The 24,708-nt window shown below is 37.6% G+C and overlaps 1 protein-coding gene across 1 annotated transcript in view; it reads left to right on the forward strand.

The window, feature by feature from the left end:
- The window catches only part of CYP20A1 (cytochrome P450, family 20, subfamily A, polypeptide 1), a 66,405-nt gene that overhangs the window by 23,540 nt on the left and 18,157 nt on the right, over positions 1 to 24,708 (forward strand). Inside the window, 7 exon segments of the mRNA NM_001315809.1 lie at positions 700 to 867; positions 4,143 to 4,221; positions 10,828 to 10,943; positions 11,722 to 11,776; positions 14,457 to 14,577; positions 18,538 to 18,649; positions 20,076 to 20,140. Of these exon segments, the coding sequence (NP_001302738.1) occupies positions 700 to 867; positions 4,143 to 4,221; positions 10,828 to 10,943; positions 11,722 to 11,776; positions 14,457 to 14,577; positions 18,538 to 18,649; positions 20,076 to 20,140 (716 nt within the window).

Raw genomic sequence — 24,708 nt, forward strand, 5'->3', positions numbered from 1 at the left:
GACTGAGCCAGGAGTAAACGCAAGGTTTTTCTGACTCCAATGGTTTTGATCTTTTTACTACATATTGTTTTTTATTACAGAGGGATTTGGTATATATTCATTAAATGAAGGAGTGACCGAAAGACTCTGAGGGGTTTCTGTCCCTAAAGCATGTCTAGGACTTTAAAGTATTCATGTATTTATTGATTATTTACTATATCACGGTCACTCTGTGGTGGACCTTTACTATTTTAAATTAGATACTAAAACTGTATTCTCTTAATTTCCTTTAGGTTTAAGGTATTTCCAGCCTTCGAACTATTTTTTTTGGCTATGCCTGCAGCATGTAGAAGTTCCCCGGCCAGAGACTGAATCTGAGCCACAGCAGTGATGCAAGTGATTGTGATGATAGCACCAGATCCATAACCCACTGGGCCACAAGGGAACTCCTGAATTTTTAATTTATATTTTTTCTGTTTTTATTGTTGTGGTTCTGTTTTGTTTTGAAAATAAGCCCTTTGACAGAATCTGAACCTGAACTATTGAGCACGCAATTATAGGTGGAACCAGTGTTAGCCTAACAGATGGAGTAAACATTTTGAGGTCTTGCTTTAATTACAGAGTTGAACTATGCATCTATAAAATGAATCTTCTTGCTGAATTTTTCTGAGATTCGGTAGGAAGAAGTAGTAAATCATTGCAGTTTTCTTTGTCTTTCAGCTTTCAGAAGAATTATTAGATAAATGGCTCGCCTACCCTGAGTCCCAGCATGTACCCCTCTGCCAGCATATGCTTGGTTTTGCTATGAAGTCTGTTACGCAGATGGTAATGGGTAGTACCTTTGAGGATGAACAAGAAGTCATTCGCTTCCAGAAGAATCATGGCACAGTAAGTCTAGAGCCAAATTCAAAATTACTCTTTCGCAGTTGCCATCGTGGCTCAGTGAAAATGAATCTGACTAGTATCCAAGAGGACGCGGGTTTGATTCCTGGCCTCGCTCAGTTGGTTAAGGATCCAGCGTTGCCATGAGCTGTGGTGTAGTTCACAGACATGGCTTGGATCCCACATTGCTGTGGCTGTGGTGCAGGCCAGGGGCTACAGCTCCAGTTCAACCCCTAGCCTGGGAACTTCCATATGCTTCAGGTGCAGCCCTAAAAAGACAAATTAAAAAAAAAAAAAAGAACAAAGCTGCTTAAACATCCATGTATAGGTTTTTGTATCAACATACATTTCCAGCTTCTTTGGGTAAATGTCAAGGAGCACGATTGCTGGATCATATGGAAAGAGTATTTTTAGTTTTGTAAGAAACTGTGTTTGAGGATTCTGTGAATATATCCTCTAGACCAGAGATTCTTTCCTAAGTCAAGACCATGTACTAATAAGCCTATCAAAGGCATTCTTCATTTCTACATTGTTTTCAGTCTCTAGGTTTGGTTTTTTGTTGTTGTTGTTGTTGTTCTTTCTTAGGATTTCCATCTCTTACATTGCATTCTCTTCTTGTATCCTGTCTATTTTTCCTTTACCTAAGGATCTTTTAGAGCCTTTAGCCTACTGTCCTTTAGAGCCCTTAATTGTAGTTATTTTAAATTCCTGATCTGATAATTCCAAGATTCCCACTGTCTCTAGATCTGATGCTTGCTTCATTTCTTCAATTTTTTTTTTTTAGCCTTTTCCTGATAGCTGGACATGATGTACTGGGTAAAGAACTGGTGTAGGTGGGCCGTTAGCAGTGTAGCAGTGAGGTGTGGGGAAAGGGGAAGCATTCCATCATCCAGCCTTTTAGTGAGCGTCTGGATCTGGACTCTGAGCTTCACAAGTGTTTCTCAGTTTTCCCTCCCCTCTTCGGAGGGAAAGGATGTCTAGGGTAGGTTCGAGTTTGGTACTTCCCTTTTCCCACGTGGAAGGCTAGACCTGACTAGGATCGAATCTCTCCCTTCTCCAGCTAGACTCTGGCTAACTAGTTCCCTCTGAGAGCAGGCCTTGTTAAGAAGTGCAGAGTGCCCTGGCATATTTCACATTGCTTCCTTTTTCAATCCCCCTGGCTGGGAACCCAGGGAGACTTTTCTCTTGTATTTACTGTGGGAACCCCATCAAGCTCCTTGAGGTAAATCTCACGGTACTCTGAGGGGCTCCCTATGACTGGGTCCCCTGTTGTTTTTAACTGTCAGCATTGTGTATACTGGATCTCTAGCAGTTTGTCAACTATAGTTCAGGTTTTCCTACCCCAGCACTGGTTCCTGGAGTAGGTTGCACTTGTATGTCTGTTCCAATAAAATGTGACTCCCTTTTTTCGCCTATCTCTCCAATTGTGGGAGCCTCAGTTTTCCCTGGGTCCTCCTCTGCCTCAGGGAACCAAGAAGAGTTGTTGATTTTTCAGTCTGTTTGTCTTTTGTTGTTGGGGTGTGTAGCTAAATGACTTCAGCTTTTCCTCCTGGATTTTTGCCTTGTGCTCTGGTAATGCTTAGATACTTCTTTCTTTTCTTTTTTCTTTTTCTTTTTTTTTGTCTTTTTTGTCTTTTTGCCTTTTCTAGGGCCGCTCTCGTGGCATATGGAGATTCCCAGGCTAGGGGTCTAATCAGAGCCGTAGCCACTGGCCTACACCAGAGCCACAGCAACGAGGGATCCAAGCCGAGTCTTCGACCTACATCACAGCTCATGGCAACGCCGGATCCTTAACCCACTGAGCAAGACCAGGGATCGAACCCTCAACCTCATGGTTCCTAGTCGGATTCGTTAACCACTGCGCCACAACGGGAACGCCTACTTCTTTCTCACTTTAAGGTATTCCTAATATAAACACCTACTGTACATTTTTACAGTACTTTTAATAGTTTAATTTTTTACATTTAAAGAATCTGAAAGGCATATCTTTGTATGGTAAAACTTGAGGACTCTTAACTCTATTAATAGTTTTTCACGTGTTTAACATTGATTTGGTAAGTGTTTTGTTCTTTCCCCAAGCTCTTTCAGCACTTTTTAGTTATAAACACGGTTTTTTCAGGGGCTAATTACCCAATTTTGAAATAATTAGAAGCCTATTCTGTTGTTTACTATCTCTAAACCTTAGACTAAATTTTAATCTTTTTTTGTTTTGATCTCAGCCAGTGCTTGTCACTACTCTGTGAAGTAAAAATTTGAAATTCCCAATGAATTTTACTTATCCACTGGTAGCTTTATAATAAGAAATTGAGAATTGACTCTAATGCCATATCTTTCCCCTCCTCATTCCTTTTCCTTTGAAAGGAAGGGAATTTTTTTTAAATGATTTTTATTTTTTTCCATTATAGCTGGTTTGCAGTGTTCTATCAGTTTTCTACTGTACAGCAAAATGACCCAGTCACACGTAAATATATACATTCTTTTTCTCACATTATCATGCTCCATCATAAGTGACTAGATATGGTTCCCAGTGCTGTACAGCAGGATCTCATTGCTTATTCATTCCAAAGGCAATAGTTTGCATATTAACCCCAGTTTCCCAGTCCATCCCCTTCCTATACCCTCTTTCTTGGGAACCACAAGTCTTTTCTCCAAGTCCATGAGTTTCTTTTTTGTGGAAAGGTTCATTTGTGTCATATATTAGATTCCAGATACAAGTGATATCATATGGTATTTTTCTTTCTCTTTCTGACGTACTTCACTTAGTATGAGAGTCTCTAGTCCCATTTATGTTGCTGCAAATGGCATTATTTTGTTCTTTTTTATGGCTGAATAGTATTCCGTTGTGTATATATACCACATCTTCTTAATCCATTCATCTGTTGATGGACATTTAGATTGTTTCCATGTCTTGGCTATTGTGAATGGTGCTTCAGTGAACATACAGGTGCATGTGTCTTTTTCAAGGAAAGCTTTGTCTGGGTAAATGCCCAAGAGTGGGATTGCTAGGTCATTTGGTAGTTCTATATTTAGTTTTCTGGGAAGGGAATTTTTGACTTTTTAATTACAATTAGTTTAAAAAGTACTTTAAATGAAATTATTAAAATATATTTATGCCCTGTCTTCAAAGGTTATGGATTAAATGATTATGTAGCCCACTTGAAAGGGAGAGCTTAATTAACAGTTCTGTGGTGAGACAGAGGTTCTGTAATTTTTAGCTTAGATGCTTGGTATTATTTTGAAAATTTGCATATTAGATAATAGGTATGTTTTCCTGTTTTCAGGTTTGGTCTGAGATTGGAAAAGGCTTTCTAGATGGATCACTTGATAAAAGTACAACTCGGAAAAAACAATATGAAGATGGTAAGTTTTGCCACTCCTAATTTTTCGTAAGGACGAAAGGAAATGTGCCCTAATTTTAATAGGTTATGTTTGAATCATGAAATTACAGGTAATGTACATTTTTTCCTACATTTCCTATTGCAAAAGTTTTTCTTAAACAAAAGAGAGGAAAAAGCAGTGAATTAGTTAAAAAATCCTAGCACTCACTGCAGAATGAAGGTGCTGTAGAGCTGGTATAGCCTGCAGGATTAATAGAAAGTGTAAGCATAAAACCCTGGGAAAGCAGTTTAAAAATACATTAAAGAGCCATAAATAATCAGTAAAATTATCTGGAACAAGAAATATTCATGAGTATTTTTTGTAGTGCTATTTATACAAGTAGAAAACCAGAAAAAAAAAAATCTAAATATCCTATAATATGGGAATTGCTAAGGAGATAATATCAACATGGTTAAATATTATGTAAAAATATAAAAATTGTTAAGGGGATAATATCAACATGATAAATGTTGTGTAAAAAAATGTAGCAACGCTTCAACATAGTTTTGGAAGTCCTAGCCACAGCAATTAGACAAACAAAAGAAATAAAAGGCATCCATATAGGAAGAGAAGAGATAAAACTGTCACTGTATGCAGATGACATGGTACTATACATAGAAAACCCTAAGGACTCAACCCCAAAACTACTTGAACTGATTAATAAATTCAGCAAAGTAGCAGGATATAAGATTAATATTCAGAAGTCAGTTGCATTTCTGTATACCAGCAATGAAATATTAGAAAAGGAATACAAAAATACAATACCTTTTAAAATTGCACCTCACAAAATCAAATACCTCGGAATACACCTGACCAAGGAGGTAAAGGACCTATATGCCGAGAACTATAAAACTTTAATCAAAGAAATCAAAGAAGATGTAAAGAAATGGAAAGATATTCCATGTTTCTGGATTGGAAAAATCAATATTGGAAAAATGGCCATACTACCCAAAGCAATCTACAGATTCAATGCAATCCCTATCAAATTACCCATGACATTTTTCACAGAACTAGAACAAACAATCCAAACATTTATATGGAACCACAAAAGACCCAGAATCGCCAAAGCAATCCTGAGAAACAAAAACCAAGCAGGAGGCATAACTCTCCCAGACTTCAAGAAATACTACAAAGCCACAGTCATCAAAACAGTGTGGTACTGGTATCAAAACAGACAGACAGACCAATGGAACAGAATAGAGAATCCGGAAATAAACCCGGACACCTATGGTCAATTAATCTTTGACAAGGGAGGCAAGAACATCAAATGGGAAAAAGAAAGTCTATTCAGCAAGCATTGCTGGGAAACCTGGACAGCAACATGCAAAGCAATGAAACTAGAACACACCCTCACACCATGCACAAAAATAAACTCCAAATGGCTGAAAGACTTAAATATACGACAGGACACCATCAAACTCCTAGAAGAAAACATAGGCAAAACACTCTCTGACATCAACATCATGAATATTTTCTCAGGTCAGTCTCCCAAAGCAATAGAAACTAGAGCAAAAATAAACCCATGGGACCTCATCAAACTGAAAAGCTTTTGCACAGCAAAGGAAACCAAAAAGAAACCAAAAAGACAGCTTACAGAATGGGAGAAAACAGTTTCAAATGATGCAACTGACAAGGGCTTAATCTCTAGAATATATAAGCAACTTATACAACTCAACAGCAAAAAAGCCAATCAATCAATGGAAAAATGGGCAAAAGACCTGAATAGACTGTTCTCCAAGGAAGATATACAGATGGCCAGCAAACACATGAAAAAATGCTCAACATCGCTGATCATAAGAGAAATGCAAATCAAAACTACCATGAGATATCACCTCACACCAGTCAGAATGGCCATCATTCATAAATCCACAAATAACAAGTGCTGGAGGGGGTGTGGAGAAAAGGGAACCCTCCTGCACTGTTGGTGGGAATGTAAACTGGTACGGCCACTATGGAGAACAGTTTGGAGATGCCTTAGAAATCTATACATAGAACTTCCATATGACCCCACAATCCCACTCTTGGGCATCTATCCGGACAAAACTCTACTTAAAAGAGACACATGCACCCGCGTGTTCATTGCAGCACTATTCACAATAGCCAGGACATGGAAACAATCCAAATGTCCATCGACAGAGGATTGGATTCGGAAGAGGTGGTATATATACACAATGGAATACTACTCAGCCATAAAAAAGAATGACATAATGCCATTTGTAGCAACATGGATGGAACTAGAGAATCTCATACTGAGTGAAATGAGCCAGAAAGACAAAGACAAATACCATATGATATCACTTATAACTGGAATCTAATATCCAGCACAAATGAACATCTCCTCAGAAAAGAAAATCATGGACTTGGAGAAGAGACTTGTGGCTGCCTGATGGGAGGGGGAGGGAGTGGGAGGGATCGGGAGCTTGGGCTCATCAGACACAACTTAGAATAGATTTACAAGGAGATCCTGCTGAATAGCATTGAGAACTTTGTGTAGATACTCATGTTGCAACAGAAGAAAGGATGGGGGAAAACTGTAATTGTAATGTATACATGTAAGGATAACTTGACCCCCTTGCTGTACAGTGGGAAAAAAAAAAAAATGTAGCAACATGTGAAGTTCCCTTGTGGAGCAGCAGGTTGAGCATTTGGTCTTGTCACTGATGTGGCTCTGGTTGCTTCTGTGGTATGGGTTCATTCCCTGGCCTGGGAATTTCCACATGCCAGAGGCAGGACCAAAAAAACCAAAAAACAATAAAAAATGTAGCAACATAAAAAAAAATTCTTGGAGTGACTGTCATGGCTCAGAGGTTAATGAACCTGACTAAGATCCATGAGGGTGTGGGTTTGATCAATGGGCTCGTCAGTGGGTTAAGGATGTGGTGTTGCCATAAGCTGTGGGGTAGGTCACAGATGCGGCTTAGATCCTGCCTTGCTGTGGATGTGGTATAGGCCAGCAGCTATAGCTCTGATTTGACCTTTAGCCTGGGAACCTCCATGTACCGAGAGTGTGGCCCTAAAAAGATGAAAGACAAAAAAAAAAAAAAAAAAAAAAAAAAAAAAAAAAAATTCTTGCCATTATAACATTGAGTAAAAACATTTTCAAAATTATTTAGTATTAGTTACAACTTTATAAAATGTACACAGAAAAATAGCAATTTTACTTTCAGATGGCTCCTCAAATTATTCTCCCCCCAAAATATTGACAATCAGGCCCCACTCTAGACCAGTTTATTCAGAATATGGGATAGAGGTGCCCTGGACATCAGATAATTTTATAAAACCTCTCTGGATTATCCTGATAGACTTGTAGGGTTGAGGTGGTACAGCAGTAGTTCCCAAACTTTGCTACACGTTGAATCTTTTAATCTCTTTTGAAGCCTGGCTTCCACTTCTAAAATAGTCAGATTTAATCGGTATGAAGTGTGGCATGTATTTTATGATTTTTTTAAAAAAAGCTCCCTAGGCGATTTTAATGTGTATCAGAGTTTGTGAACCACGACATTACAGTGTTAGTAATTTCTAATTTTAATCACTAAAGTGTTATTAGATTCATTCAACTCTATAAATAGTGCAGATCTAGAACGTCCTGGTATGGTTTTGGGAGATGTCAGTGAACAGAACCAAAATCCCTCTCCTCGTGGCACCACATTCTAGTGGGAAGAGGTCCACAAGAATCTAAATAAGTAAACTGAATAGTGTGTTAAAAGATGAAAAGTGCTATGGAGAAAATTAAATCAGGGAGGAGGGTAGGAAAAGCTAAGGGTGGGGAGGTTGCAATTTTAAGTATGATTATTAGGAAAGGCCTCACCAAGATTAGATGACTTGAGCAAACACTTTCAATAGATAACCAGTCAATACAGATGGTGTGAGTTCTACACACCTGGGGAAAGAAGGAATACTCCACATAGAGGAAGAGTAGTTGCAAAGTCCTTGAGGCAGGATTCTTCCTGGTATATTTGAGGTACAACAGGGAACTGCCTGGCTAGAGTAAAACAAATCAGAAGAAGAGTAGAAGGAAATAAGGCCAGAAAGATTGGGGGGATGGGACAGATTTAGTCTGGCTTAAGGATGACTAGGTAGTCACTGTGAGATAGGAAGCCACCAGAAGGTTTTGAGCAGTTTTGAACTTGAGTTGTGTTTTTATTATTTATTTATTTATTTTATTTAATTAAATTTTTTTTTTTTTGGCCACCTCTGGGCATTTGGAGTTTCCAGGCCAGAGATCCGATCCTAGTCACAGTTGCGACCTATGCTGCAGCTGCAGCAGTGCCGGATCCTTAACCCACTGTGCTGGGCTGAAAACAACCTGCGTCCCAGAGATCCAGAGGCTCCACCAGTCTTGTTGTGCCACAGTGGAGACTCCTGAGTTATGTTTTTAAAGGATCACTCTGGCTGCTGTGATATATTACAGGGACCCAGAGCAGAAGCAGGGAAACTAATTATGGGGCTATTGCAATGAACTAGGCAAGAAAAATAGTGTGGCTTGGACTAGGTGGCAGGTAGCAGAAAATGTAAAATTAAAAAAAAAAATAGAGTAAAGGAGAATAATTCTGTATTTTGAAGATTAAAATCACCAACATTAACTGCCAGGTTATTTGTGGGGTATACGAGAGAAGGAGACACCAAGGTTTTAGGCCTAAGTAATTGGAAAATGAAATATTAGGAAATAAGACGGGGGCAGACTGTGGGAAGATCTAATTCTGAGGGGAAAGATCATAATTTCAGTTTTGGATATGTTATGTTTAGTCAGCTTCAGACATCCAAGTGGAGATGCTGAGTTGACTGTTAGATGATGAGTCTGGAGTTCAGGGGAAAGAGGTCCCAACTGGAAATAAAAGTTTGGGAGTGTTCAGTGCATAGACTGTATTCAAAACTTTGAGAATGGTGATCACTGAGGTAATGAATATAAACTGAAAAAGATGAGGGGTCCCGGAAAAGAGGTTCCTGACCTTGGGCATTGCGTCGTTAAGAAATTCTGGCATTCTCAGCTCGGATCCAGCATTGCTGTGACATAGGCCAGCAGCTACAGCTCCAATGCAACCCTTAGCCTGGGAACCTCCACATGCTGTGGATGTGGCCCTAAATAGACAAAAGACAAAAAAAAAAAAAAAAATATATATATATATATATATATATATAGTTTGATTTGGTCTGGTTTCACTACTTTATCTATTTTAGTGTATAGTTCTGTGTGATTAAGTATATCGTAGGTCAATTACTTTATCTATTTTAGTGTATAGTTCTGTGTGATTAAGTATATCGTAGGTCAATTATACCTCAAAAACAAACCAACAAACTCATAGAAAAAGAGACTGAACTTGTGGAGGGAAGGGAGGATTGGATGAGGGTAGTCAAAATGTAAAAATATCTATTATAAGATAAATAAGTACTAGAGATATGATGTACAACATGATTAATATAATTAACATTGTTATATATTATATATGAAAGTTGTTAAGAGAGTACATCTAAGAGTTCTCATCACAAAGAAAAAAAGCATTTTTTCTATTTCTTTAATTTTATATCTGTAGGAGATAATGGCTATCCACTAAACTATTTGTGGTAATTATTTCATGATGTATGTAAGTCAAGTCATTATGCTGAACACTTTAAACTTATACAGTGCTGTATGTCAATTATATCTCAATAAAACTGGAAGAAAAGATAAACATAAAAAAGAAGAAATTCTGGCATTCTCTTGGGGCTCTGCAGGTTAAGGATCTGGTATTGTCACTGCCATGGGGTGGGTTCCATGCCTGGCATGGGAACTTCCACATGCCACGAGAAAAAAAAAAAAAAAAAATTGAGAGATGAGAAGGAAAGGGTACTGAGAATAAGCAGGCAGTAAAGTACGAGGGAAATGTGGAGTCCAGGAGAGTAGAATCCCGGGAGCCCAATGAAAAGGTGCTTCCTGCAGAGAAAGTGATCAGTATCAGAGGCTGTAATGGGTCAGGTATGATGGAGCCTGAGGAATGACTTTGGATAATTTTCCTTACAGTTAAGTTCATCTTCAAGGTTTCAGAAATTTAGTTTTCTGATTATTTCACATCTGTTTCAGTCTCCAAATGAGTGATACCTGATTTGGGAGAAGAATGGAGTTAAGAGGACAGAATTTAGAAGGAAGGTAGATAATATCGGGGGAGGGATTATATGTGGAAAAGGGCCTTGAGATACTTGCCTTGTTCTACTTCTTGACCTGGGTGTCAATATATAGGTATTTGCTCTATAGCTATTCCTTAAATTGTGCATATATGTCTTATGTCCTTTTTGAGATGTATGTTAAATTTAGCAGAAAAGTTGGCGAGTTTAAACATAAATTAGCTTTAACATATGTATGTCTGACTGGGTCACCTTGCTGTACAGTAGAAAATTGACAGAACACTCTAAACTGGCTATAATGGAAAAAATAAAAATCATTTGAAATAAAAAAATAAAAAGTAATCATAAATTAGCTTTAAAATTTTTTTTGGTTATTAGTCTTTGAATGTAAGTTTTACTCTGAGCATAAGAACATTGTAGAAATACAAAAAATGTTCAATCCTCACAAATGCTTAAATTCTAAAATCTTTTTTGTCTTTCTTCTCTAAGCCCTTATGCAGCTGGAATCTATTTTAAAGAAAATCATAAAAGAAAGAAAAGGAAGGAACTTCAGTCAACATGTTTTCATTGACTCCTTAGTACAGGGGAACCTTAATGACCAACAGGTGACGTGATTGTTAAATAGTTATCAAGCAAAAGATAATCAGACATGTAAAGGGTGACTTTTTATTCACTTTAACCCAGATGCCCTCCTAGAATTCACTGGCTTTCTTCTTGTTTTATTGTTCATCATCCATAAATAGTACAAGCGCTGTCTCTTATTATTTAGTTCTTTGAAGCAGCTATGTAATATTTAATATTTGGGTAAGTAAATATTGAACCAAAGTTCTTAAAAGGGGAGAACATGTCTAAGTCTTTATCATCTGAGCCGCTCTGCCTGCATGAGCAGGTGTGGCAGCTCGGCTTGTTCCTGGTGCGTGTATGTCACGCCCAGCACACCACTGTTTTGTAGTGTTGTCAGACAAAGGACAGGAGTGGAGCCATGACAGGCACACCTGTTCATTGTAGGAACCTTCCGCCCTCCTCTGTGCATGTTAGTCCTCATAGACAAAAGTGGTTTCCTGGGTGTGCGGGTGCAGAAATTGAATCAGGCTGCAGGACAGTGGCAGGTTGTCCTTCACTATTCCTGACCCTTCGTTGCAGCAGGCCAAGCTATCATGAGCCAGTAATATTACCAAATAAGTGTTCATTGTATCAAAAAGGTGGTGCAGTATTTAGGTTTGTTTTTGCATTAAATACATTTTCTTTAATTGCAAACATCATCAAGAAATGATACACTTTTCCCTTCCCTTAACCCCAGTTCTGTACTATACGTTATTTTACTAGGGCCTAAAACAGGCTGCCTTACATTTCACAGTTTTTAAACTTAATTTTATTTCATAGATCCTAGAAGACAGTATGATATTTTCTCTGGCCAGTTGTGTAATAACTGCAAAATGTAAGTATAAATTGATTTCTTTTTGAGATAGATAATAAAATATATGTGGGTAAAGCTATTCTAAAATAAAGGAAATACTGTTTATAAGACCTCTTTATAGTTTCCCTTTTTTATTCTTGTTTGAAAGGCTTGATTTCACAGGCACCATTTTTTTCTCCTTTATCCCAGGTGCTCTATTTCACCTCTGAACATTGCCATAAATTTCTTGACACAGTTTATGGATTGTGAATTCTAGTTAGTGCTTTTAAAATGAATTGCTATTGACACCTTTCCAACTGGAGCCGTGAGCTTTTCAATTTCCTGCTGCGGCTTTTCACATTGACTTCAATCCAGTTGGCTATTATTAAAATCTACCAACAGAGGATATAGGCCACAGAAATCACAATTGAAAATAACTCCTCTCTTGGTGGAATTGAAGGTGATTATTATTTAAAATTCTAAAATTTATGATATCTTTCTAATTTTCCTTACTGGTTTTTAGTTTATCAGACTACCATTTATTTATTTAGTATTTCTAGAAATGTATATATCCATAAAAATCCATAAAACTATACCAACAGACAATGCTAAAGGAGGTATTAAAGCAGTTTAAAATCTAAAAAGTTTATGTTCACCTGAAGGATTTCATTCACAACTCTTTCTCTATGGAGATTTGTTAAAGGGTGAGTATAGATGTAAACTTGCCATAAGTTTTTCTTTGTGGTTAAATTTTGGACACCTAGAGATATTCAGATATTTAGATTAAATGGGATTTAAGTAAGCATGTGTCAAAAATAAGTATTGAACCTTTTAAAAAGATACTTGTTTAAAAAAGATACTTGTAAAATATATCTTTGTTAAAGATCTTCAAAAAATCTGAATCAGTTGTACTCTGGATCCCACAAAAAGTGACCACTTCCGAGGTTGATTTCATATTTTAACCTTTTTTTCTTTACCATTTTTAGGGGGAATTTTTGGAGTATTTCTATTTCTTTGAATGTGGGCTGATTATTTTTTAAGGCACCACTGAAATATTTGAGAGGCAGGTTTCTTGTCTAGGAAGCCTTAATTAAAGTCCCCCCTCTGCGAGCTAGTAGCCTTGAGCAAGATACTGACCTCTGCGTTTTCTCCTTTTCTAAAATAAGAGTTTAGCTCTAGGTGACCTCCAAGGTATCTTTCAGCTATAAAATAGTGTCTTGGTTCAATATTGTACTTAAAGAACATTAAGTAGCTTAAAAACACATTTTAAAGCTATCCCCCAGAGTTATACAAAAAAACCAGTGTTTGAGGTTACTAAACTTATGCCGTTATATTAATTTTAAGTGATAGTCAATCAGGGTGTATGAGTGCCTACTGTATATTCTAAATCTTTCAGTATTATATATTACCACATATGTAATACTGTAAAATTGCATACATGTACATATTGTGTACTTCTGCATAAATGTTCATATCCCTTGTGAAATAGAAATCCTGCAGTTCACTCAAAAGCCGTAATAATAAAAAAAAACACGTAGGAAAAAGTTCAGGACAGTTACTCTTATGCCTTTTATGGACTCTGGATGTGATTAAATTATCAAGATAATTGGAGTTCCCTTGTAGCTCAGTGAGTTAAGGATCCCACATTTTTACCACCATCACTCTGGCTACAGCTCTGGTGCAGGTTCAATCCCTGGCCCAGGAACTCTTGCAGCCACAGGTGCGACCAAAAGACAAATTGAGAAGCAGGTAGCATTCCAGGCATTGGAATTGGATAATAGGTGAATTAGGCAAACATTAAAACATGTTAACTATGAGACATATTTAAGCCAGCCCTTTAGCTCAGGAAAGAGATAATGAGTATTGAAAGAAATCATCAAACACATTTTTAAAAGTACCTGACATGGAAAAGGAGAGCTGCAGGTAGAGTGATGTCAAGCATAATCAGGGGAGAGAGGTGCTGTGTGTCTGTATGGTTCCATTTGAACTGTTGTAATCCCAGTGGATTCCTAAAGAAAATATAACTACTCTCTTTCCTCTGTTTTATGTTCATCATATACTTAATTTTCTTACCTTTTGGTTTCCTCAATGAATATAATCCATAAGCCATTTTAAGCCAAAGTGAAGGCAGAATCTGAGGACCTTCCAGTTTTAGCATTCATCAGAATAGTTGTGGTGTTTGTTAGAAGTGTAGGTGCCTGGACTATACCCTAAACCTGTTCAGTCAGGATCTGTGATGAGGTTATGCCATCAGCAACTTCCAGCAGATTTTTGAGAACCATTGTCCTAACCAATAACTAGTCTTAGTTCTTGAACCCGTGTATCTACTATTGCAAGTAAAAATTTAGAATATTGAGTGAACCATATACTCCATCACAGTTATCAATAATTTAGCACCTCTCCAGATATGAAGTTTACTTATTATCATTACTGTTTTGCCCGAGGTAAAATGCTTTAAGCACCTTTGATTACTTGCCTCTTTTAAGAAAGAAGTCTTGTAGGTTTCACTCTGTCTTTTGGGCAATATTCTATAAATGTTCATTTTCCGTTAAATGAAGTATAGATCCTGTGAACAATCTTGTTTTATCTTTTGGTAGCTTTTATGTATCTTTTGTATCAGAAAAAAAAGGAAAATACTCAAAAAGTAGTAAGTTTTTTCTTATTTCGCACCCAAACTATAATTTAACTGCTTTCATTGTTATTAATATAAATTTTCACTTAGTGTGCACCTGGACAATCTGTTTTTTAACCACTTATGAAGAAGTTCAGAAAAAACTGTATGAAGAGATAGACCAAGTTTTTGGGAAGGGTCCTATTATTCCAGAGAAAATTGAGGAGCTCAGGTAAGAACAAAATAAAAGGAAAGAGGAGATCATTAAAAGGTAAACTTGAATTGGTTTGTCTAATTTAAAGCTAATGCTAATATCTAGGAAAGCCATATATTTTTATAGGACTTAAAATATTTACATATAGGGAGTTCCTATCATGGAGCAGCATCCATGAGGACACAGGTTTGATCCCTGGCCTCGCTCAGTGGGTTAAGGATCTGGCATTGCCATGAGCTGTGGTGTGGGTCGCAGATGTGGCTCAGACCCCACATTGCTATGGCTGTGGCATAGGCCGGTGGCTATAGCTCCGATTCAACCCCTAACCTGGGAACTTCCATATGCTGTGGGTGCGGCCCTAAAAAAAAAAAAAAGACAGAAAAAAAAAATTACATGCAGATTTTAACAGATAATTTGCTTTTTAAAATCATAAGGTAGTTCTGGGAAACGTTTACATGAGCCTGTATAAAAAGTATCAGTGATGTCTGGTAAATGGAACATTCTGTACCTTGTTGGTGGGAATGCAAAATGGTACAGCCCTGTTAGAAAACATTGTGTCAGGATCTTGGTAAAGTTAAACATACCGTATGACCTAGCAGTTCTCCTGCATATCTACCCAAGAGAAATGAAAGTTATCTCCACTCATAGACCTGTATGCAAACATTCATAGCACTGTAATAGAAAACTGGAAGCAGTCCAAATGTTCATCAGCTGGTGAATAGATAAACAAATTGTGTTATATCTATACCATGGAATATTACCACGTAATAAAAAGTAACACAATATCAGTACATACAACACAGATAAGTCTCATTATGCTAAGTAAAACAAATAAACAAACAAATACAAAGACTGTTTCATTTAGGGGAAATCCTAGCAAAGGAAATTATTTTGATAGGAAGCAGTTCAATGAGGCAGGAATAGGGAGGGGCTCAACTATAAAGTGACACGAGGAGAGTACGTTTGTTTTGTTTTTTGGCTGCACCTGTGGCAGATGAAAGTCCCCAGGCCAGGGATCAAATCTGAGCCCCATGTGTGACTATGCCACAGCTGTGGCAACACCAGATCCTTACCCCACTACTCCAGGCTGGAGATCAAACCGGCGACGTCACAGGGACAGACCAGATTGTTAACCCATTGCACCACAGTGAGAACTTGAGATAAATTTTTTAATAAATAAGTAATACTTTTTTTTTTAAAGAAAGAATTGGAAATTTTTATTTGAGCCAAATGTGAGGATTATGACACAGAAAGAGCATCTCAGAAAGCTCTGAGAACTGTTCCATGTATAAGTAATTAAGAGATTTTTGAGGTAGCAGCTGTGGAATTCCCTGGTGGCACAGTGGATTAAGGATCTGGCATTGTCACTGTTGTGGCTTGAGTTGCTGCTGTGGTGAGGGTTTGATCCCTGCCTGGCCCAGGAACTTCTGCATTCTGTGGATACAGTTTAAAGAAAAAAGAGATAATAATTGTTAACTATCTTTACTATTTTTCTAGAACTTTTTCTTTGTGTGTGTGTGTGTATATATATATATTCTTTGAGGGTGTGTGTGTGTGTATATATATATTCTTTGAGGGTATCTGTCTTGTTCACTGTTGTAGCTCAGTATCTAAACCAGTGCTTCTAATGTAGTAGGTACCCACAAAATACTTGTTCAAAGAGGAAAGGAGGTTTTCCTCTTTTGTTTTTGTTGTTTTTAGAAATTATAATCAACGTTCCTGTGCTTACATCTTTGCTAATAGTTCCAATTATTTCTATTAATAAGATCCAAGAAATGAGATTATCATTTAAGGTTATATGCAGTAGTGTATTGTTTATGATTAGGGACTGTGGAGTAACAGACTAGGGTTTGAATCCTATCAGTACCATTTACCTGATGTGTGATCTTAAATAATTGCCTCATTTTTTAAATCTGTAAAATTAAAAAACAATAGCACCCATGAGTTTCTTATAAGAATTAAATGAATTACTGCATAGAAAGTATTTAATAGAACTGACTCAAAGCAAGGTGTCCGTACATTTTAGCTGCTTCTGTTCTCATTATGATGCACACTTTATATATTTTCATACATATTGCTAAGATCCCTTTCAGAAAGTTTGTACCGGTGTATTCTTCCAGCAACTGAATATGAATGTCTTTTCCCTTCTTTTTATTATTAGTATTTTCTCTGACACTACTCTTGTTCATCTAATCTGGAAAGTAAAAAAATAAAAAAATTACTTTGGCAATTTTTTCATTGTTGATGAGATTGAGTATCATTTCTTATGTTTTCAGGCCTTTTTTTTTTTTTTTTTAGCTTTTTAGGGCCGTACCCACGGCATACGGAAATTTCCAGGCTAGGGGTCAAATCGGACTTGTAGCCACAGCAATACCAGATCCAAGCTGCATCTGCAACCTACACCACAGCTCACGGCAATGCCGGATCCTTAATGCACTGGGTGGGGCTAGGGATTGAACCTGCATCCTCATGGATACTAGTTGAATTTGTTACCTCTAAACCATGATGGGAACTCCTGGTTTTTTTTTTTGTTTTTTTTTTTTTTTGGTTGATTGCTTTTTTGTATTTTTCTGTCCATATTTCTGTAGGGGTGTTTGATCACTTTAATTATGAATTTTTAAAGAGCTTTGATGAATTAAGGATATATTTACTGTAGATAGTTTTCCTACCTGTCTTTTAATTTTACTTATGGGATTGCAAGTGTGTAAAAAAAATTTCCATAGATTATTTGTATTTTTCCTTATGGATCCCATCATTGTTTAAATATTTTTATAATTTTTAAGTAGAAAGTCTTTTATCAAAGTTTTTATTTAATCCTTTATTAAAAATTGTAAAAAATACTGCTTTGAGTTTTTTTCTGATAGTTATTTTTATTCAATTCTTTACTCACCTGGACTTTATATACCTCTAAAATATAATGTATTTTAAGCAAATAAAAATTACGATATGGCTGTTTCAAATTAGGAAGGTTATGAATTGTTGAATGACATTTTATTTATTTATTTTTTTTTTTTTTATAAATTTTATTTTATTTATTTATTTATTTATTTATTTTTGGTCTTTTTAGCTATTTCTTGGGCCGCTCCCGCGGCATATGGAGGTTCCCAGGCTAGGGGTTGAATCGGAGCTGTAGCCACCGGCCTACGCCAGAGCCACAGCAACGTGGGATCCGAGCCGCGTCTGCAACCTACACCACAGCTCACAGCAACGCCGGATCGTTAACCCACTGAGCAAGGGCAGGGACCGAACCCGCAACCTCATGGTTCCTAGTCGGATTCGTTAACCACTGCGCCACGATGGGAACTCCTGAATGACATTTTAAAATGTATATAGTAGGAGTTCCCGTCGTGGCGCAGTGGTTAACGAATCCGACTAGGAACCATGAGGTTGCGGGTTCGGTCCCTGCCCTTGCTCAGTGGGTTAACGATCCGGCGTTGCCGTGAGCTGTGGTGTAGGTTGCAGACGCGGCTCGGATCCCGCATTGCTGTGGCTCTGGCGTAGGCCGGAGGCTACAGCTCCGATTAGACCCCTAGCCTGGGAACCTCCATATGCTGCAGGAGCGGCCCAAGAAATGGCAAAAAGACAAAAAAAATAAAAAAAATAAAAAATAAATAAATAAAATGTATATAGTAGTTCCCATCATAGCACAGCAGAAACGAATCTGACTAGGATCCATGAGGACGCAAGTTCGATCCCTGGCCTTGCTCAGTGGGTTAAGGACTCGCTGTCGCTGTGAGCTGTGGTGTAGGTCACAGACCTGGCTGAGATCTGGCATTGCTGTGGCTGTGGTGTAGGCCAGCAGCTGCAGCTCTGATTTGACCCCTAGTCTGGGGACCTTCATATGCTGCAGGTGCGGACCTAAAAAGCAAAAAAAAAAAAGATATATATATATATATATATGTACACACACACACATATATATACATTTCAAACTGCCTCTCCCACAATACCCTCCAAAAAAATTTTTTTTTTAAATAGATATTGTCGGCAAGTGCTTTGTGAAACTGTTCGAACTGCCAAACTGACCCCAGTCTCTGCCCGGCTTCAAGATATTGAAGGAAAGATTGACACATTTATTATTCCTAAGGAGGTAGGAATCATTTGGTATCCTTAACTTATTTAGTTATTCTTTTTAACTCTTTTATTGTGTAGTTTTAAGTTTTATTTTTTAAAGTGTGTAATAAATGCTACATATTATTAAATCAACACAATTATTTTAAATGACAAAATTACATATGCCTGTTTTAAAGTTCAAATATAAAAGAAATGCTATCTTCTCCACAGGTGCTGCCTCTAATACCATTAATAGTTTAGTGTGTGTTTTTGGTAGATTTCTTATGTGTATGTGTATCACTCTGTGTGCATATACACATATGTATCTATGTTTTTAAAAAACAAATTTATATGTGAACGATTACTCTGTTTTTTAATTTTCTTCTTTTATTGAGTGTATCATGATTATTAATGCAACTGGCATTTACTACAGATCCAATTTGTTATTTTTAATGGACATATGGTATCTCACCATGCGAATGTACCATAATTTATTTAAGCAGTTCCCATTGAGGGAAATTTAGATGGACATTGATTTTTTTTCATTATTACAAATTGTATACTTGTACTGGTATTAGGTAGAGACTTAGAAGTGAAGTTTTTGGGCCAAACCACATATATGTGTAAAGGCAATTTTTTTTTTTTGCCTTTTTAGGGCTGCTCCATGGCATATAGAGGTTCCTAGGCTAGGGGTTGAATCAGAGCTGTAGCTGCTGGCCTACGCCACAGCCACAGCAACATGGAATCCAAGCCGAGTCTATGACCTCCATCGCAGCTCACGGCAATGCCGGATTCTTAACCCACTGAGCAAGGGCAGGGATTGAACCCTTGTCCTCGTGGATACTATTCAGGTTTGTTAACCACTGAGTCATGACAGGAACTCCCTATATATTTTGAACAACAGTATATGAGAATGTTTTACCTCTCCATATTCCTACCACCTCTGGATTTATGAATCTTTTATATGTTTTGTGAATCTTATGTGAAAAATTATCTCATAATTTTAATTTGCTTTCTGCTGCTCATTGGAGAGATTGAACAGCTTTTCATGCACATATGAACAGTTCGTATCTCTTTTGTGAATTATCTTCTTTCTAGTGAGTTTATGTCTTTTGGTATGTTATGCATATTAATTCTGTCAGTTTTATGGCAAATATTCTTTTTCCTGTCTGTTATTAATCTTTTACTGGTTTCATGGTGTGTTTTGTTTTTACTATGTACAGGTTTTTAATTTTCATATAGTTAAGTCTTTTATTCCTTTATGGCTTTGATATTTTGTGACATGCTGAGGGACACTTTCCTGCTATGAAAGCGCCAAAATACTGGCCTGTGCTTCTTTCATTTATTTTGTATTTTAATTTTGTATCCATTACCTTATTTAAAAGAACATTTAGGATGAGTTGGCTTTCTGAGTGTTATTTGCCTTTGTTAGGCCTTGAATAACTAGAGTAATTTTTTTTCAGACTCTTGTCCTATATGCCCTTGGAGTGGTACTTCAGGATCCCAGTACTTGGTCATCACCATACAAGTAGGAAATCTCTCTCATTGTCTTTGTGATTATTGCTTTTTATATGTCTGCATGTTTTGCACGCCTTTTCTAAGTTTTGAGGAGAAAATTCAATATGTAACAAGGTATAAGAAAAAGAGAGCTTTTGTCTTCCCTGTATGTCTTCTGCTCCCTACTTTTGCTTTCATGCATCAACTTTCTGCTACTCAGTCTCTGCTATTACCATATCTAAGAATCTATTTAATTACCTCATCTCTACAGTTATCCTTTAATTTTGGTAGAATTTTGGAGTTCTTTTATTGATAAGTGGGTATTGCATATGCAGTTTCTTTGTTTTCCTTCTCTTGGTCTCAATGATTAAGCTCTTAAGTTGAATTCAGAAAATAGGTGTTGTTTGTATATTGTTATGTATGATGCTGGCAAGAGAGAGGTTTTATATTGAGTTGACTAAGGCAGCTGAGAACTTCAAAATCTTAAAAAAATTCTCATGTGGAAATATGTCAACTTTTTGATAAACTTTAGGTGTAATGCAAAAAGTATAAGATCTGGAGTTCCCGTTATGGCACAGTGGAAACGAATCTGACTAGGAACCATGAGGTTGGGGGTTTGATCCCTGGCCTCGCTCAGTGGGTTAAGGATCTGGTGTTGCTGTGAGTTGTGTAGGTCGCAGACGTGGCTTGGATCTGGCATTGCTGTGGCTCTGGCGTAAGCCGGCACCTGTAGCTCTGATTGGACCCCTAGCCTGGGAACCTCCATATGCTGTGAGTGCGCCCCCCCCCAAAAAAAAGTAAGGTCTTTTCTGGAACTTTTGACACTATTCCTATCCTTAAAACAGTCAGAGAATCTAGGTTACAAATTGAAAATACTAAAAGGAATATATGCCAAAACATGGAACTCATTTTTAGGAATTGAGTGTAACCAAGTTTAGGAAATGTTAGTAATCATGTTGTATGCCAAGGAGAAGCTTTCTTTTTTTTTTTTTTTTAATTTTTTTTGTTTTCCCACTGTACAGCAAGGGGGTCAAGTTATCCTTACATGTATACATTACAATTACAGCTTTTCCCCCACCCTTTCTTCTGTTGCAACATGAGTATCTAGACAAAGTTCTCAATGCTACTCAGCAGGATCTCCTTGTAAATCTATTCTAGGTTGTGTCTGATAAGCCCAAGCTCCCGATCCCTCCCACTCCCTCCCCCTCTCATCAGGCAGCCACAAGTCTCTTCTCCAAGTCCATGATTTTCTTTTCTGAGGAGATGTTCATTTGTGCTGGATATTAGATTCCAGTTATAAGTGATATCATATGGTGTTTGTCTTTGTCTTTCTGGCTCATTTCACTCAGGATGAGATTCTCTAGTTCCATCCATGTTGCTGCAAATGGCATTATGTCATCCTTTTTTATGGCTGAGTAGTATCCCATTGTGTATGTATACCACATCTTCCAAATCCAATCCTCTGTCGATGGACATTTGGGTTGTTTCCATGTCCTGGCTATTGTGAATATTGCTGCAATGAACATGCGGGTGCATGTGTCTCTTTTAAGTAGAGTTTTGTCTGGATAGATGCCCAAGAGTGGGATTGCGGGGTCATATGGAAGTTCTATGTATAGATTTCTAAGGTAAGGAGAAGCTTTCTTAAGTTGAGCCCTCACCCTGCCCTTGTGGAAAATCCAGTTTCATTGATATCACACCTTGAGATGATCCCTGAGACACTCTAAGGTATAGTAACAAAAAGATACATAGAACTGAGATAGTTCCTATTGTGGGGCAGCGGAAACGAATCTGACTAGGAACCATAAGGTTGCAGGTTCGATCCCTGGCCTCGCTCAGTGGGTTAAGGATCCAGCATTGCTATGAGCTGTGGCGTAGGCTGGCAGCTGTAGCTCTGATTAGACCCCTAGTCTGGGAACCTCCACATGCTGTGGGGGTGTGGCCCTAAAAGAAAAAAAGAAAAAAGAAAAGAAGAACTGAGTCCTTGTAGAGACAGTTGATTAATTAGTTTAAATATGATTATTGCACAGAGGAAGATGAAGAGATTGACTTTGTCCACTAAATTTAATATTTTTCAGCTCAGCATAGGCTGTTGCATGTCTTTTTATGGCTGAGTTGTATTCTGTTATAGGGATGTACAGAGTTGGTTCAACTTTCACCTACTGAAGGGCATTTGGGTTGCTTCTGGTATTTTGCTTTTCTGAATAAAGCTGTTTTGAACATTCATATACAAGTTTTTGTGTGAATATAGGATTCCATTTCTTTGGATAAATGCCCAAGAGTGTGATTGCACATCAGATTTCGCAAGAAACTGCCAAGCTATTTTTCACAGATTCTCACCAATAGTGTTTGAGAGATTCAGCTTCTCTGCATCTTTAGCAGCATCAATAACTGCTGTTACTATTTTTAATTTTAGTTTTTCTAATAGGTTTGTGGTGGTACTTCATTGTGGTTTTTGTTTTCTTTTTGAATAACTGACATTACTTTATTCTCCCTGTAGAAACATGTCTAGATATGATTTATTTACAGAGATAAATGCGCAGAAATACATTATAACTGTCATTGTATTGGCAGTATCTCAGAGGAAGAAACCCTTGGCCAATTTCTATGATTTAAATGGATACTATAAATATTGCTTTATGCCAAATGATGAATTATTATTAAAAAAAACTAGACTAGAGTAGAAATCTCAACTGAAAAGAATAAAGGACATCAGAAACCTCATTGTGGACTGGGACCAAGATGGAGACATAGCAGTCTCCCTCCTCATACAGATGTGAGCTACACTGAATATACAGCTACACATGGAGCAGTTTCCCCTGAGAAAAATCCAGAAACTAGCTGAGTGACTCCTATACATCGGGTGAATGAGGAAATACCCACAGTGAAAGAGGTAGGAAAGGCTGAGACATACCCCCAGCACAGTGCCATACAATCAGGAAGGAACCCCCAACTCCCATCTACTCTCTGAGGATTGAAGGGTTTGGACTACACATTTAGTGCCTCAACTTTAAGTAGCCTCCCATCTGAGGGATGGGCTCCCCAAACATCTACCTCTGACAGTCGTCTGGGCCTGCGTTCATGAGTCCCACAGGACTGTAGCAAACTAAGAAACAGTTCTTTTTTTTTTGCCTTTTCTAGGGCCGCTCTCATGGCATATGGAGGTTCTCAGGCTAGGGGTCCAATTGGAACTATAGCCACCGACCTACACCAGAGCCACAGCAACGCGGGATCCGAGCCGCGTCTGCAACCCACACCACAGCTCACGGCAATGCCAAATCCTCAATCCACTGAGCAAGGCCAGGGATTGAACCCGCAACCTCATGGTTCCTAGACAGATTCGTTAACTACTGAGCCATGACAGGAACTCCCAAGAAATGGTTTTTAAATGAGTGCAGGAACACCCCCTATGCCTATACATTCTGCTGAATTAGATATCCAAAGAAGACAAAATTGTTTCTGAATTCACATGTTTATAGTAGCATTATTCACAGATATGGAAACAACCTGTCAGTGGTTGGAGGGATAAAGGTGAATGGATAAAGATATGAATAGATATTGAATGGAATACTATTCAGCCTTTAAAGAGAGAGAAATCCTGTCATTTTCATATCATGGAGGGCATTATGCTAAGTGAAAGGAGCCAGACAGAGAAAGAAAATACGGCATGGTCTCATTTTTATGGGGAATCAAAAAACAACAACAATAACAACAACAAAAACCCAAAAAACTTTCTGACATAGAATAAAATACATTGCCATCGGATGGAATAGTAGGATGAGGAATAGGGAGCGTTTGGCAAAAGGTTCAAACTTTTAGTTATAAGATGAAAAAGGTCTGAGGATCTAATATATAACATGGTAATTATGGTCGATAATGCCATATTGACATTTGAAAATTGCCAAGTAGAAATTAAGTATTCTTACCACATAAGCACAAAATGCTACTATTTGTAATTTAATGGTTGTGCTAATTAACTTGAGGGTGGGATTCCTTTCCTAATGTATGTGCACATCATCATAGGAGTTCTCTAGTGGTACAGTGGGTTAAGGATCCAGCATTGTCACTGCAGTGGCTTAGGTCACTGCTGTGGCGTGGATTTGATCCCTGGCCTAGGAGCTTCCACATGCAGTGGGTGTGGCCAAGTAAAAAACAAACCATCATATTGTATACTTTTAAATATGTTACAATTTTATTTCTCAATTACAATTCAGTAAAGCTGAAAAACCTTTAAATTTAAATTTTAAAATCTCAGGAATTCCCATTGTGGCTCAGTGGGTTACAAAGCTGACTAGTATCCATAAGGATACAGGTTTGATCCCTGGCATCACTCAGTGGGTTAAGGATCCAAGGTTGCTCTGAGCTGTGGTGTAGGTGCACCACACAGCTCGAATCCCATGTTGCTGTGGCTGTGGGACAGGGTTGCAGCTAAAGCTCCGATTCGACCCTCAGCCTGGGAACTTCCATATGCCACAGGTGCAGCCCTAAAAAACAAAATAAATAAATAAATTTTAAAACACCTCAGTTTTTGATATTAAATAATCTGTTTTTTATTTTTATTTTATTTTTAATCCTTAAAGTTGTAAGGTCTTTCATAAAATA

This window comes from Sus scrofa, chromosome 15 (assembly GCF_000003025.6).
Source record: "Sus scrofa isolate TJ Tabasco breed Duroc chromosome 15, Sscrofa11.1, whole genome shotgun sequence".
Lineage (NCBI taxonomy): Eukaryota > Metazoa > Chordata > Mammalia > Artiodactyla > Suidae > Sus > Sus scrofa.